Here is a 16,294-nt window from a genome sequence, read left to right on the forward strand (position 1 = left end):
GTTATTCTGCTTCTTCACATTCTCATATTTGTACATTTGTAATTTGTGTTGCTTATATTCAGTTTTATCTCACAATTACAAAATTAAAACATTGAATTGGGAAAGCTTTTAAAAGAGGAAGACTTTAACATTTTTATTGCATATTTACAAAAAGTTTTAATAAACAATTCAGTAAGTACGTTAAAGTGTTTATTTTTTAAAAATTGCATCTCCCAATTTATAGAACTAAAAATTCATAACGAAGTAGGAAGTGTGAAGAAAAATAGTATTATCTAGCATTCAAATACTGGCAAAATTTTACCATTCCAAATAGCTTTGACCCCAACAGACATGATGACACCTTGGGCCATAGATGCCACAACAGCAGGAGAAGCAGCTATGCAGGGGCAGGCGAAGGCATAAGTAACATGAGCAGCAGCCATGAGCAAAGAATAGGGGAAACGTGGTTAATCCCATGGGCACGTATTGGGTAAGGTTCTGTGATTGCAAGCAACAGAAATTGACTATGGCTAACTTAGGGGGAAAAATAAATTTCTTGGAAGTTTATGCCACTTCTCTACCTACTAGGTGCTTTAATAGGTTAACTGTTTTTATATTCATAACAACCCTGAAAAATGCTTGTTGATAGAGGAAGTGAGGCTCTGAAGGCAAATACATATATAGTGAGCTGTATATATAATTATACCCTATACTGTAACTAGCAAGTAAGGATGCTGCTGAATCAAAGGAAGAGCTGCCTCAGGCCTCAGAAAGAGCCCCAGGACTTTGGGTAGCAGGAATTTAATGGCTGACTCCTTCCATATGAATGAGTCAGTTCCAACTATTGCAGTCACTATTGATGAGTCAGAGCGACAAGAGAGACTCTGACTTCTGTTACGTCATGAACTTTGGCCAGGGAAGGAACGGCAGAGCACCTTCAGTGACACCTTGAGTGACAGTTCCAACCTGACTGCATGCAATAGGAAAGAAACAGTTCCCCAAAAAACAATTATAATTCTTTTGCCAAAAAAAAAAAGGAGAGGAGGGGTTGTTGCCCAAGCAAAAACCACACATGACACTTATAGGGCCATATGGAATATTATGCAATAATTAAAATTTATTATTATTTCATGGAGAAATTTTTATGGTATAATGTTGATTATTAACAGCGGAATGCAAAGCTATACTGTCCTTCAGTAGCCTTGGAGAACATTTAGAAGAACTGAACAGACTAAAAATATTACATGTACTTTATTGAAGACTCAGATCCTTGACTGTTGTTTATAATGATGGCCCTTGAATTTGGAAATATTCTGGAATATTCTGGAAATAGTTCCTTCAAAAATTGTTAAAGTAGAAAAAGTTTATGCATTTAGAAAAACTTAACTTTTAGCTATCTGGAAAACTCATCAGCCTGTATCCTTTCTATTTAGCCATTCTAAACGTTTTATAAAATAATTTAAAATTAGGTTCCATTAATTGAGAATATATGACTGATTTATGCAGAAAGTTCAACTGAAGTTAACGGTATTTAGCAAAACCATTTCATGAGTAATGCAAATTAATGGTATAAATCATATTCAAGAAGAGCTGTATAATTTTGAAAAACAATTTTAAACCAACTATATTTATATTTTAAAACAGATCTTATTACATCATTTGGTATTCCCCCAAGGATTTATGTTTTGACAACACAAAATGATTAATATTTTTATTAATTTTAACTATTTATTACGATGCATAAATGGTTAATGTTAGATAATTCACATAAATAAATAAAAGTTTTGTTAGTCTTGCTTGAGTTACATCTGTATCTAAATACTTTAATTTACACATCAAAATTCCTCAGTAATATCTTAAATTTTTTAATCGGTTTACTCATAACCTCAATGATAGAAATTATGGAGCTAACATGGCATATTCATTACAGCTCTCATATTTTTTCACATAATCAATATGAAGACGTTTTTATACTAAAGTACTACACAAGTATCATTATAAATTTTTTTGCCAAGTTTATTGCACTAAAAATGACACTCTATAGGGGCTGGCCCCGTGGCCGAGTGGTTAAGTTCGCGCGCTCCGATGCAGGCGGCCCAGTGTTTCGTTAGTTCGAATCCTGGGCGCGGACATGGCACTGCTCATCAGACCACGTTGAGGGAGCATCCCACATGCCACAACTAGAAGAACCCACAACGAAGAATACACAGCTATGTACTGGGGGGCTTTGGGGAGAAAAAGGAAAAAAAAATAAAATAAAATCTTTAAAAAAAAAATGACACTCTATAGATGTGTGGAACTTTATTAAGACTTTTCACACACATTCCCATTTGATTTCCGTAATCAACCTGAGAAAGGAGAAATAATACTCATTGGATGCCTACTATGTAAAAAGTACATTAAACTCGACTTTGCATATGAGTAAGTTGTCACTATACATATATTCATGACACCAAAAACAAGCAATAAAAGAAAAAAGGTAAATTGTACTTCATCAAAATTTAAAACTTTTGTGCTTCAAAAGACACTATCAAGAAATTGAAAAGACAACCCATGGAATGAGAAAATATTTGCAAATCATATATCCGATAAGAGATTTCTATCTAGAATATACAAAGAGCACTTACAACTCAACAATAAAAAGACAACCCAGTTTAAACTGAGCACAGATTATCAATTGACCTTTCCCCCAAAAGCATATACCAAAGGCCAATAAGCACATGAAAAGATGCCCAACAACATGACCTGTCAGTGAAATGCAAGTCAAAACCACAAGGAGACCTAAAATAGCCAAAAGATCGTCTTTGTCAAGACAAAGAAGATCAAAGTTGGAAGACTCATACTTCCTGAACTCGAAGCTTTCTGCAAAGTTATAGGAATAGAAACGATATACTGATACTGGCATAAGGATAGACATATAGATCCATGGAATAGAATTGAGAGTCCAGAAGTAGACCCATACCTCTATGGTCAGCTGATTTTCAACAAAGATGCCAAGAGAATTTAATGGAAAAGGAATAGTCTTTTCAACAAACAGTGCTGGGACAACTGGATATCCACATGCAAAAAAATGAAGTTGGACCCTTACCTCACACTGTACACAAAAATTCACTGAAAGTGGTATAAAGACCTAAATGTAAGAACTAAAACTATACAACTCTTAGAAGAAAACATAAGCATAAATGTTCATGACCTTGGATTAGGGAGTGATTTCCTAGATATTATACCAAAAGCACAAGAAAATGCAAATCAAAATCAGTTTTGATGAGATGCCACCTCGCACCCACTAGGATGGCTATAATTTTTTAAAAAGCAGAAAATATTAAGTGTTGATGAGGATGTGGAGAAATTGGAATCCTCATACATTGCTTTTGGGAATATAAAAGGATGCAGTTGCTTTGGAAAACAATCTGTCAGTTTCTCAAAAGGTTAAACATAGAAGTTACCATATAACCCAGGAATTGCACTCCTAGATATATACCCAAGAGAAATGAAAACATGCATCCACGCAAAACTCACACACAAACATTCATGGCCGCACTATTCAATAGCCAAAAAGGGGAAACAACCCAAATTTATTTATCCATTCATCAGCCTATCAACTGATGAACTGATAAGTGAAGTGTAGTATATCCCGTACAATGGAGTATTATTTGGCAAACAAAGGAATGATGTACTGCTATATACTACAACATGGATGAACTTTGAAGACATTATGCTAAATGAAAGAAGCCAGTTACAAAAGACCACGTATTATGTGATTCCATTTACATGAAATGTCCAGAATTGACAAATCTATAAAGACAGGAAGTAGATTTGTGGTTCCCTAGGCCAAGAGGGAAGAGTTGGGGGGAAATGGGGAATGACTGCTAATTTGTACAGGGTTTCTTTTTGGGGTGATGAAAATCTAAAACTGTTTGTTGTGATGGTTGCACAACTCTGTGAATATATTTAAAACTATTGAATTACGCATTTTAAATGGGCTAATTTTGTGGGATATGAGTTGTATTTCAATAAAGCTGTTCCATTAAAGAAAATTGTGTCAATGTCCAAACTCAATTTTCATATAGGATAATATTAGTCTCAAGACTAGCAAAGTTATTAAATAACCCTATAAACTGTAAATTCTCTAGAATATAAAATGCAAAACAGTCCCATTTCATTTTTAAAAAATCTTAATTTCAGAGATATTGAAATACAGCCACAATCACATTGCTAATGTGTAGCAGCAAGAATAGTAGTCCTGAGGTTGTACTTCTATTTTGTACTTAATAAAAAATAAAATGTAAACTTTTTTTTTAAAGCACAATATGTTTTTGGGATATCAGACCCCAGAAAGCTTTAACTCCTCAACCCACAGAGAAAAAGAAAGAAGAAAGTATTGAAATTCCTTTTGACGTACCATCTACTTTTTTGCATCTAGATCTCGCCTGGAAACCTCTCTCTAAGGTAAGTAACATGGGAGTTAGTCCATCTATTTGCTTTCATACACTCTATAATTTATCTGCATAGACATACAGGTATACGCGCACTCTAAAAGTAGAGCGGCTCAAATTAACACAGGACTCTACAATCCAGGTATTCATTTATCCAATAAATTCCTTGATTGAGAGTTATGATGATGCTTGTCTAGATCAAGCCAGAAATCATAATTATCGTGAACTTGAAATTGATATTTGTTCATGTATAAGCAAGCCACAACTTACAAATGGTTTCTATAATGATTATTCAATTGCATATCAGTTGCTTGAAAATTGACAGGCTCACAGGTTAACCTGGAGATGCTAATTTTAGCTCTATTGTAGCCAAAATTCTATTTTACACCTCAGTAGTAGGAAACAGTATTGTAATACCACGACGAAGCAAAATAGAAAAATAATTGAACGAGAAATTATTTGTACTTATCTTGAATGGCATAGCTTTATTGAAATACAACTCATATCCCACAAAATTAGAAAAATAATTGAACGAGAAATTATTTGTACTTATCTTGAATGGCATAGCTTGCAGAAAAGCAATCTTAGTTTAAGAAACATATGGCTGTGGATGGGATCTGTGTGGAAAGTATGAATGGACATCTGATGTTGATGACTCTTTTTCTTTAGAATGTCTAATTCTAGTTCCAGTGAGTACTTTTCTTTTCCTTTGATTTAAAAGTATCACTAGAATTACATTATTATGTATTTGCTCCCAATGGAACAGAGAGCACGGAGGGGTGAGCATATTCCTGAAGTATTAGAAATTAGAAAAAGAGAATTAGAAACTTCCTGGGTAGGATTTAATGAGCTGTAAATAGTTAAAAAAGAAACAAGCAAACGAAAATTCACCTAAGAATAATCATATAGCAGGTGGACAAACATCCCAATGGAGAGAAGTCGGGTGGAAGAGGGAGCCATGAGGGAAAGATTTAAAGCGTGACAATTTTCCATTCTGGTGCAGACCCAGGGCCACTTCTGCAACTCAGGGGCATGTGTGTCCCCAAGGTGGGACTTGGCAGTGCCAGGCAGATACAACGTCCCCACACAACTTCTGGAGTTTCATTTAACTGAAAGTTTTAGGGAAAAGGGGAACAAGCCATTATTTTCTATTAAATCCAACAAGGATGTATTATGGAATAGAATGCAAAACATTTTCAGAAATTAAACAGCACATGAGACTTTGGGATTTGGAAATGACGCCCTGGACAAGCTCCTTTCAGGAGCAGTTTTAGAAACCATGATTTAGGTGCTTCCCATTGAGAAAAGCAACTAGAAATCTGAGGGAGAATGGAGAAGGGAAGGACAAGGAGGTGGGAATAGAAATCTGGGGGAATAAAGGAAAAGCAAGAATAAATCACCCATGGATACCTTAGGGGGATATGGAAATAATCTTTCTTATATGTTCTCCCAAAAGATAAGGCTGTCTAAGGGTGAAACAAGCTTAGACCATTGCCCAACCAAGATAAGCCTGAGTGAAGACCATCTCCAGTACAAAGCACAAGGTAACTGCCTCTGCTCATTAAAAAGGCATTTAATCGTTTGCGTGTTAGTGGTTCCATATGTCTAAGGTGAGATACTTACTGGTTTGCCTAATTCGTAAAAAGAATACGGAAAATCAAACCCTCCAATATGGAACTTTATAATGGCCAAAATAGCTTTAGCCAACACATTAAAACTGCCTATACACACAGAAAGATTTAACAGAATTCAGTTCAATTTAGTTTCACAAACATTTATTAAGCACACATATATTTTTGAAAATTCACTACATTAAAAAATTTAATGAAGCCCACTTAAAGAATATGTATGTGCTCAAAGAATAATTCTATAAGATAGAATATATCTCAAGTCTAGCAAAACAAGTTATGAAATGCTAAGAAACAAATTACCATTCTCAATCAGAATATAATCGAAAAATTAATATTTGTGCAGTACCATGATAAAACTGAGTAAAGAAAGAACAGTTGGCTTCTAAATTGATCGCAACTCAACCCATGCACCTTTGTTGAAGTAACTGAAGGATGCACATATAAGCTGTCAAAACTATTAACATAAAGATGTGCATGAATGTGCCACCTTGAGAACAATGCGCAATGAAAATGTACAAGAATCACTAGCAACTGAAGTGGTTTCATAACGTTTGCTTTATCGAAAGGATTTTCATTTATAAATTTTTCAACAGTCACTTAAATGATAAGACATCTAAGAAAAACATACTCTATATCTAACACCCAGCTTGGGCAAAATTCACTTTGAAGCAATGTGTTTCATACATACAACTCAAAGACCTCATGCTAAAAAAAAAAATGGGGTCACTAAATTTTATAGACATTTTCAAAGCAATATGAAAAGATTGCGTTTTTTTTAGTATTTGGGCCTGCTTCATTCCGGAGGGAAGCTAAGGTGAGCACTCTCCTCCTCCTCTTTATATTCAATTATTGGTTACAATTTGTTGAATTCCAGTCATGGGTCAGGTTCTGTGCTAATACTGCATGTGCTTTCATTCATTTAACAAGTATTTATGAAGTGCTTATTTTGTGCTAGGCCCTGAGGGTACAACAGTGAATAAAACAGGTGGTAATAATCACAAAAATCCTGCAGGCTGGGAATTTTCATTACCGTTTTATAATTAAGGAAACCAAGACTGACAGAGGTTAATGTCACTTGTAAAAATGTAAGTTTATTGTAACTTATTAATTGTCCTACTCTTATTTTTTAACCTAATAAAAAGAGAAGGCCATGAGGATATTACGTGCTTTTACCCAGTTTATATTAAGGATATCACTACACCTTTTAAAGTGTGGTTTTTTTCATTATTCACTTTTAACAACTTTATTGAGATGTAACTGACATACAAAAATGCACACATTAAAGTATTCAATTTGGTATGTTTTGACATATTAAAAACACATGAAACCATCACCATGATCGAGATAATGAACATATCCGTCACTCCCAAAAGTCAACTCATACAGCCATTGCCTTTGTAATCCCTCTGGCACCTCTCCCACTTCTACTTCCAGACCACTGATCTGCTTTCTGTCACTATATATCAGTTTGCATTTTCTAGAATTTTATGTAAATCGTACAATATACATTCTGTTTTTGTCTTGCTTCTTTCAATCAGGGTAATTATTTTGGGATTCATTCATGTTGTTGTGTGTATCAAAGGTTCGTTCGTTTTTATTCCAGAATAGTATTTCATAGTATGGATATACCACAGATGTTTGTCCATTCACCTGTTGATGGACACTTGGATTATTTTCAGCTTAAGGCTATTGCAGATAAAACTTCTACGAACATTTATATACAGGTCTTCGTATAGACATATGCTTTCATTTGTCTTGGGTAAATTCCTAGAAATTGAATGATTAAATCATATGGCAGGTGTATCTTTCACTTTTTTTTTTTTTTTAAAGATTTTATTTTTCCTTTTTCTCCCCAAAGCCCCCGGTACATAGCTGTATATTCTTCATTGTGGGTTCTAGTTGTGGTATGTGGGATGCTGCCTCAGCGTGGTTTGATGAGCAGTGCCATGTCCGTGCCCAGGATTTGAACCAACGAAACACTGGGGCAGCGGAGCGCGCGAACTTAACCACTCGGCCACGGGGCCAGCCCCTGTATCTTTCACTTTTTAAGAAACTGCCAAAGTGTTTGCCAAAGTGGTTGTACCATTTTACATTCCCTCTAGCAGTGTAGCAGAGTTCTACTTCTTCCACATCCTTATGAACATTTGGTATGACTAGTCTTTTTAATTTAACCATTCCAAAATGTGTGTAGCGAAATCTCATTTGTATTTAGCTAATGACTAGAGATGTTGAGCATATTTTCATGTACTTGTGCGCCACCTGTATATCATCCTTGAAGTGTCCAAATCTTTTGTGCATTTTTTAATTGGGCTGTTTTCTTATTAATGAATTTTGAGAGTTCTTGATACATTCTGCATGATACTCCTTTGTCATATATATGATTTGCAAATATTTTCTCCCAGTTTGTGATTTATCTTATTCTCTTAACACTGTCTTTTGAAAAGCAGAGGTTTTTAATTTTGAGGAAGTCCAATTTATCAATTTGTTCTTTTGTGGATCACGATTTTGCTGTCGAATTTAAGAAATCTTTGCCTAACCCAAGATTGAGTTATTTTTTTCCCTAGGAGTGTTATACTTTGATATACTTGATTGCACTGACTAGAACTTCCAGAATGGCAAATCGAAGTGGTGAGAGTGGGCATCCTTGTTTTGTTCCAGATCATAGGGAGAAAGTGTTCAGTCTTTCCCTATTAAGTATGATGTTAGCCGGAGGGTTTTCATAGAACTGTTTATCAGGTGGAAGAAGTTTCCTTCTATTCACAAATATGTTGGATTTTGTTAGAAGCTTTTTCTGTATCTTTTGAGATGACCATATGCTATTTTTCTTTTTAAACTTGTTAATATGGTGAACTACACTGATTAACTTTTAAATGTTAAACTAGCCCTGTGTTCCTGGGATAAACCCCACTTGGCTGTGATGTAGTATTCTCCTGTATTGTTGGATTCAGTTTGCTAAAATTTTGTTAAGAATTGATGTATTGTGTTTTCATTTTTATTTAGTTGAAAATATTTTTTTAAATTCCCTCTTGATTTCTTCTTTTGCCCATGGGTTATTTGCAAGTATGAGTTTTAGTTTACAAATTGTTGGAGATTTCCCGGAGATCTTTCTATTATTGGTATCTAATTTAATTCCATTCTAATGGGGGAACATACTCTATATGACTTGTATGACCATATTCGGTCTATCTTGAGAAATGTTTCATGTTCACTTTAAGAGGGTGTGTGTCTGCTGTTGTTGGATGGAATGTTCCATAAATGTCAATTTGGCCGATAGTAGTTTTTAAATCTTCTATATTCTTGCTGATTTTCAGTCTCCTTGTGCTATCAATCATTGAAAGAGTGGCATTGAAATTTCTGACTGTAATTCTGGATTTGTCTATTTCTCCTTGCAGTTCTATCATTTTTGCTTCATGTATTTTGAAGCTCTGTTATTAGATACATAAATGTTCAGGATTGTTATATTCTCTTGATGAATTGGTAATATCCTTTACTCTGAAATCTGGTTTATCTAATATTACTATAGCCATCTAGCTTTCCTTTGGTTAGGGTTAGCATGGAATACCTTATTTTATCCTTTTGCTTTTAACCTATTTGTGTCTTATATTTGGCATGCCTTTCTTGTGAGTCTTGTATTAAAATCTAATCTAATCATTGAAACATTTAGAACATTTACATTTAATGTGAATATTGATATAGTTAAGTTTAAAAGTATCATCTTTTTCTTTTCTCCCTTCTCTCAGGGATCAATGTCCTTTGTGGTCTGATGTCCAGTGCCTTGAAAAGATATTATTTCATATATGTTGCCTGTCTTTTAGTTGTTTTAGGTGAGAAAGCTTAGGTCCAGTCCCAACTGCTTCATCTTGGCCAAAAGCAGAAGTTTATCTAAAGTGTGTTTTAAAAAATTCGTTATGAGATATGACTATATCTTTTTTAAAAAAAGACAAATGAATCTAAACTTTAAGATCCCTCAAGTGAGTATAATTTCTGTTGCACCTTCATTTCTTTACAAATATTAGACTCCTAGCCCATCTCTTTCTGAAGGCTGCCTAAATAGGGTACCATTTCAGGAGATAGAGGCCTTATTTTTCCTCTTAAAGAATGTTATATTTCATTTTAGTGTACGCACAATTAGCACCAGGTAATAGGTGCATAAAACTAAGTGGTGACAGAAGCATTATATAGAAATATTGTGATCCTTTAATTTTTTTAAGAATAATTTTTACACTGGGGTTTATTCAACACTGTGTTTGTTCAACACATTTATTAAACTCCCACAAAGTGCCAGGCTCGGAGGCTATAGCTGTGAAAGACAAGTCCTTGCTTTCATGGAGCTTACATCCTGGTGGGATAGACGCTGAAATACAGAACAAATATCTATCCACATCCCCTCAAGGAAGGGCCTATTTAAAATGGAGAACCTGGAAGCGTGCCCCAAATGTAATCAAATAGAAATACTCCCCATCAAATGAATGTTCTCTTTCCAGACAAAGTCATTTTGTGGATATTTCTTAGAGAAAGGCGTATCTGGCTAAGTCAGTTCATAAAGAGAATGGACACGTTTTCAGATTCTCAGCTGAGACGCTAGTCGGTAGTATCCGCTTACGTGTGTCCAGAAGTCCATATTGTAGGCAATTCCACAGGTCCTGGAGAGAATTAATTGTCACTTGGCAATCCCATGGAACTTGCTAGCACATGCGTCTTATCTCTAAAGGCAGCTACTATGGCCATGGGCTGCTTCCTGTGTGGACAACCAGCTTTGGGGACTTTGAGATCTAATTATGTTATCCTGGATCTCTTTCAGACACAACGCCAGGAATCCACTTAACTCTCGCCAGACTTGGACCTGTTGACTAGAATACACTCATATGCTTCTTGACCACATTTTACTTATTGACCCTATAGTGTCTCTCCTTTGACTGGGAATCACAAGTCCGTGCTATTCTATCGCATTTTCTTGAGGCCTCCAGCAGTCCCAGTGTCAGTGTCTGGTACTCTGTTGCCATCTAGTGGCCACAGGCCGCTCGCTTTCCCTGCCATGTCAGTACCCTTCTAGGCAGTCACTTTGAGAAGCTGTCTATTTATTCTGATGAAGAAGCCTTTACCCTAAATGGTTTTGGAATTCCTTCTTTGGAATTGCCTTCGGAGCTTCTGTTATATTCTTCTAAGCAATGTGGCATAGTAATTAAGGATATGGATTCTGGGGTCCATGGTCTGAGTTTAAATCCCAAAGCCACATTTATTATTTGACTATGTCAAATTACTTAACCTCTCTGTGGCTTACTTTTTTTTTTTAATCTGTTGGAAAAAAGAGAAATGTAGATAAGGTGAATACATAACAAAGGTAACTATCTCCCAGAATATTGTGAAGATAAATGAGTTAATACGTGGAAAGCTCTAAGAACAGCACATCAACTCAATAAACATTGGCCACCATGTGCGAGACCTTGGGCAATCTACTTAATCTCTCTGAGCCTCAGTTTACTCATCCTTGAAGGAAGATTAGTGCTTAACCATCTCAGGAGTTACTGTAGGGGCTGAATGAAATGGTTCACGTAGAGCACACGGTTTAGTGCCTGGCAAGCAGCAAACACTCAGTAAATGTTAGCTGCTATTATTGTTACTATCCCCGGTGGTGGAAAATCCATGACGTATGAGGATGACGTTGAATTTCATAAATATCCAGGTTATTCCAGTCAAGTCTCAGTAAATGCAGCTGATGATAACATTTTTCTCTGGCCTCATCCTCTTTGATCTACCATATTAAACACTATTGACTAAGCCCCTTTCTTGGTGCTTCCACCTTCCTTGGCTTTTGTGATTTTCCTGATACTTCTTCAGTTTCTCTCCTTGGTCTTCTTTCCCTGCCGCATTTTACCTTGATGCTCTCTAATCATGAATGTATCTCAAACTCTAACTCCAGCTCTGTGCTTTCCTTATTATGCTCTCTCCCTTTGGTAACGCAGTCTATTCTCATACCTCTCCTGAGAATCCTTCCTCACCTCTCCCTATCTCCTGGGTTTGAACTCAACCTTTTCCCTCAAAGTCAATGTGTCCAGAACAGAACTTGAGTCATCCCTGAGACTCTTCTCAGGCCCGAGGTCCAGTCTCTCACACAGGATAATTGTCTTCATTTACAATGCATCTCACATCTGCCTCTTCCTTTGCATTAGCAGTAGTGACCCCTGGATCAGGCTCTCGCTTCCCTTGTTAGACCAGAGGGCTCCAAACCATTCCATCTTGCACCCCTACAGGAAACATTTTTGAGCACATATTCCCGATGAATATGTGCTTATTTACAAATTATATACATGTTCTACTCTGCTAATATATTCGTGTACATTATTAAAAAGAGAAAAACAGACATTGAAATGAGAGTGAAGTTTTAAATATTTTAATGATTTTAATTTTATGTATCAAATGGATGCAAAATGCTCTTTGCTCTTTTGCTCTTGCTAAACGTATTATGAATAATGTCTTTTAGTAAGAAGAATGTGACTGAACGTGCCTAGTTGTTTCTTGAAATGTTGCTGATACTTTATAATACATCTCTTTAAAGTCTGGTTCCACGTTTGGCTTGCTTTGGTACTTGTTTTTAATGTCTTCACTAGTGGGAAAAGGGACTGTTCCAAACATGCAGACCCAAAACAAAGGAAGTGTTGGTTGACTGTGCCTATGAAATCATGATGCTTATTTTTTACTTTTGTCCAGAATTGTGGTAAAATTTTTTTGAAATGCAGTATGTATTTTTAGTATAGCTGAAGTTTTCTTCTCCTATTTTAGTTTTCATTGATATGTTTGCTGGTTGGTTTTTATTTGTTTGTTTTCCCATGGGTGATATAACCCAGAGGATGTATTGAAGAGTTGTGGTGAGGAGGGTTTTGCAAGCATATATTTCTCTACCACCTTTCCTGGATTTAATATCGTATTTTTAAAAACTAATAAGGGACCTCAGAAAGTGCCCAAGATATATCTTTAAGAGTCTAGAAAAGCAGGATACAAAGATAAAATATTCAATTTTTTTAAAAGAGATCTATTTATATATATTGTAGGGGAGGAAGACATTTCCTCTACCCTCTCGGGGTTCTTCTGGCCAGAGAACGAATTAAATTCACATGAGACAGAATAACAGGAGAAAATTAAACAAAGCTTTATATATAACACGTATACATGGGAGAGGCTCAGGCAAGCTGAGCAACTTGCCAAAATGGCTGAAGCCCCCACCTTAAATATCATCTTCAGCTAACCACAAAGGAGGATATTGGCAGTAGGGGGAGTCAGTTACAGGAGGTTACCAGACAAGCACAATAAACAAATGCAGATTTAAGTCCTTGCCTTCCGCTTTGATTAAGAGTTTCTAGAGATAAGGTCATCCCCACTTCTTCCTGGTACAGAGAGGGAGACAACTTTACAGACGGAGATTTCCTTTACAATGTAAATGTCTCCTAACAAAGGGCAAGCAAGTTCTACTCCTCAGAGCCTCCTTCCCTGTCTGCAGTTTATTAAAAGCAATCAGCCCCAAATAATCCTCATGCCAAAGAGACATATCTTGGGGTGGCCAATGCCAGTTCCCCACAATATTCACAGAAAAGTAACTAGAAGGAAACATACCAGTATTTTAATAGTAGTTATTGCTGGGTGACATGATACTTGATGACTTTTGTTGTTTTCCTCATGCTTTTCTCTCTCTTCCAAAGCTTCAGTAAACAACATACATTAGTTTTAGATCATAAAAAGACTTTTGTTTTAAAACGAGATGACACCAGATACTTTTAAAAAGAAAGCCGTTCCACATGAAAGTTGAATTTCGGCCCCCAAGGTTAGCTATGCTCTGACTGTTTGCATGTATAGTTGTAGCTATAATATAGTACAATCATTGATGTTCATAAATGGTAAACCTGAGATAATCAGAAAACATTAAATTATGTTTCATATGCTGTGCTTACGACAAACAAGTCATATATTTTAGAGGGATTTATTTTTTTTTAAGTTAAAGAATTTTTGATGCTTAAAAGGCTAATCTTGAATTATTTGAAAAATTTCCATATGAGGCCAATGGAATAGAAATGGCATGAATTTCTCATTAGAGTTTTGTTGAGAATATCAAAGGTGATATAACCATCAGATATATTTTGTGTCCAATTTTTCCTGCAAAGAATTCTGAAATTATGTAAATGATGTAAAAGTGGTTTTCACACTGTGTGGCATGGGGTTAGAGCCCCTGAAGAGTAGACAGAGGAATCTTCTCCCTTCCTCCCCAGGAAACACGTTAACCTGAGCAATGCAGCTTTGATCAGTTTTACATGCAGGGGGCTCCACAGAAGCTTTGGTTTGAAAAAAAAGCACTCTGCTGCTAAATTAGAAGTCTAAAAATGCTTGGACTTATGCCCGCCACACTGAGGGGGGAACAGGGCAAATGTGTGTGGCAAAGGATAGAAAAATACAAACTAGCTATATTTTTAAGGATCCTTCACTGTTCATATGTTTCTTCTATCCGTACTTCTCTGAAAGACAAAACATTGGCCCAGAGCAAAGCAGCGAAGGTGGGAGACATGAACCCCTACCAGAATCTGGAAGGTGGGTTGGCCAATCATCTCAAGCCAAGAGAGGACTTCTGCACAAAGTTCTTTGTGGGAACGGAGGTGAGTTGGAATTATCTGCTCTTAAAATTTATATGTTTTATTTCAACTTTATTGAGGTATGATTGACCTATAAAATGGTAAGATAAAGTGTGCATCATGGTGATTTGATATACGTGTACATTGTGAAGGGATTCCTCCATCCAGTTAATTAAGACCTCCATCACCCCACACATTTATCTTTTTGTGTGTGTGTGAGAATATTTAAGTTCTACTCGCTTAGTAAATTCCAATTATATGATACAATGTTATCAACCATAGTCACCAGATTACACATTAGATCCTCAGATCTTATTCATCTTATAACTGAAAGTCCGTGCCCTTTTACCAACCTCTCCCTAATTTCCCCACCCCCAGCCCCTGGTAACCACTTTTCTATTTTCTGTTGTATTGTAACCTGTATTGTACATGTTTGTTTTAGGAAGGCTTACAACATTTATACCATTTCCATATTTTAATATGCTTACTTGCATTTAAACTTTTAAATCCTGATGTCTCATAGATTCATATTTGAAATGTTTCTGAACAAATGTGGAAAAATCTGTAGAATTAGGTTTGACTGTTTTTACTAATAACTTATTGATCAACCTGCAAGTATTTATCAAACTCCTACACCATATGGAAGAAACCATGCTAAGTGTTAGAGATTTACTAAGAAAGTATATTGTTTTGTCAGGCTAGCACATCAAGTAGGAAAGACAGCGAAAAACTCACTCAATTCAAAAGATAAATAACAATTGGATGTAATAATGATAATGGCTGCTGTTTTTTAGCACCTACTGTAATAACCAAAGCGAGCTCACACTTACTGGACATTTTCTATATGGCAGAGTCTCTGCCAGATGTTTTCCAAATTCTATCTCCTTAAATCCTAATAATCCTGTAAGGGTGATATTATTATTCCCATTTTACAGATGAAGAAATGGGGCTCAGAATTTTATTTACAGTCATACAGGGGCAAAGATGCCCTTTTCATTCATGAGTCTGTTTCTTTGAAATAGAGCTTTTCTCCCGGACCATGCCACTGTGGGAAGACGCCAGAGCTCAACCTCACTAGACTGCAGTTTGCATTCACGCTTTAGTATTATGAAGGGGTTAGTCAATTCCACCAGCTCTGGAGAATGTACCACCTGATAGGCACAGCGCTTGGCCCTGGATCAGGATGAATCAGTGGCACAGTCCCTGGCCTCACTTAGGGTGCTCACTGCCTACTTAAGGAGCAGACACATTGGCAGTGTGATCCACGCCAACACCGGTCCAGAGGCCGCAGGGACAAGACGGACGAGGTTGGGGAAGGTGACTCGTGGGCTGGCTGGACATTGGAGGTTGGGGAGGCACCTGAAAGATCAGGTGAGAGTACAATTCCCAGCAGAACTGACAGCCTGAGCAATATTTCGGAGTTATGAAAGTCAAGGATCTGTCTGGAAATAGTGAACTAGTTTGGCACAAGAGAGAAAACTGTGCCTAGAATGCTAGGTTATGTTCCAACCAAAGGGCCTTTTCTGCCATGTCAGGTAATTTGAATTTCATTTGGTAAGCAATGGGGCACTCCCAAATAGATATATGTTTTATAACTTGGATTTCACACCAGCATGTAAAAAACAATTTTTTT

The 16,294-nt window shown here is 36.3% G+C and overlaps 1 protein-coding gene across 2 annotated transcripts in view; it reads left to right on the forward strand.

The window, feature by feature from the left end:
* DNAI3 (dynein axonemal intermediate chain 3) overlaps positions 1 to 16,294 on the forward strand; it is a 94,435-nt gene that overhangs the window by 55,060 nt on the left and 23,081 nt on the right. For both annotated transcript variants that reach the window (XM_014830133.3, XM_070486744.1), the window contains exons 15-17: positions 4,284 to 4,428; positions 5,872 to 5,959; positions 14,555 to 14,685. In XM_014830133.3, the coding sequence (XP_014685619.1) occupies positions 4,284 to 4,428; positions 5,872 to 5,959; positions 14,555 to 14,685 (364 nt within the window). The remainder of the gene's footprint in view (positions 1 to 4,283; positions 4,429 to 5,871; positions 5,960 to 14,554; positions 14,686 to 16,294) is intronic.

The sequence above is a fragment of the Equus asinus genome, chromosome 16, assembly GCF_041296235.1.
Source record: "Equus asinus isolate D_3611 breed Donkey chromosome 16, EquAss-T2T_v2, whole genome shotgun sequence".
NCBI lineage: Eukaryota > Metazoa > Chordata > Mammalia > Perissodactyla > Equidae > Equus > Equus asinus.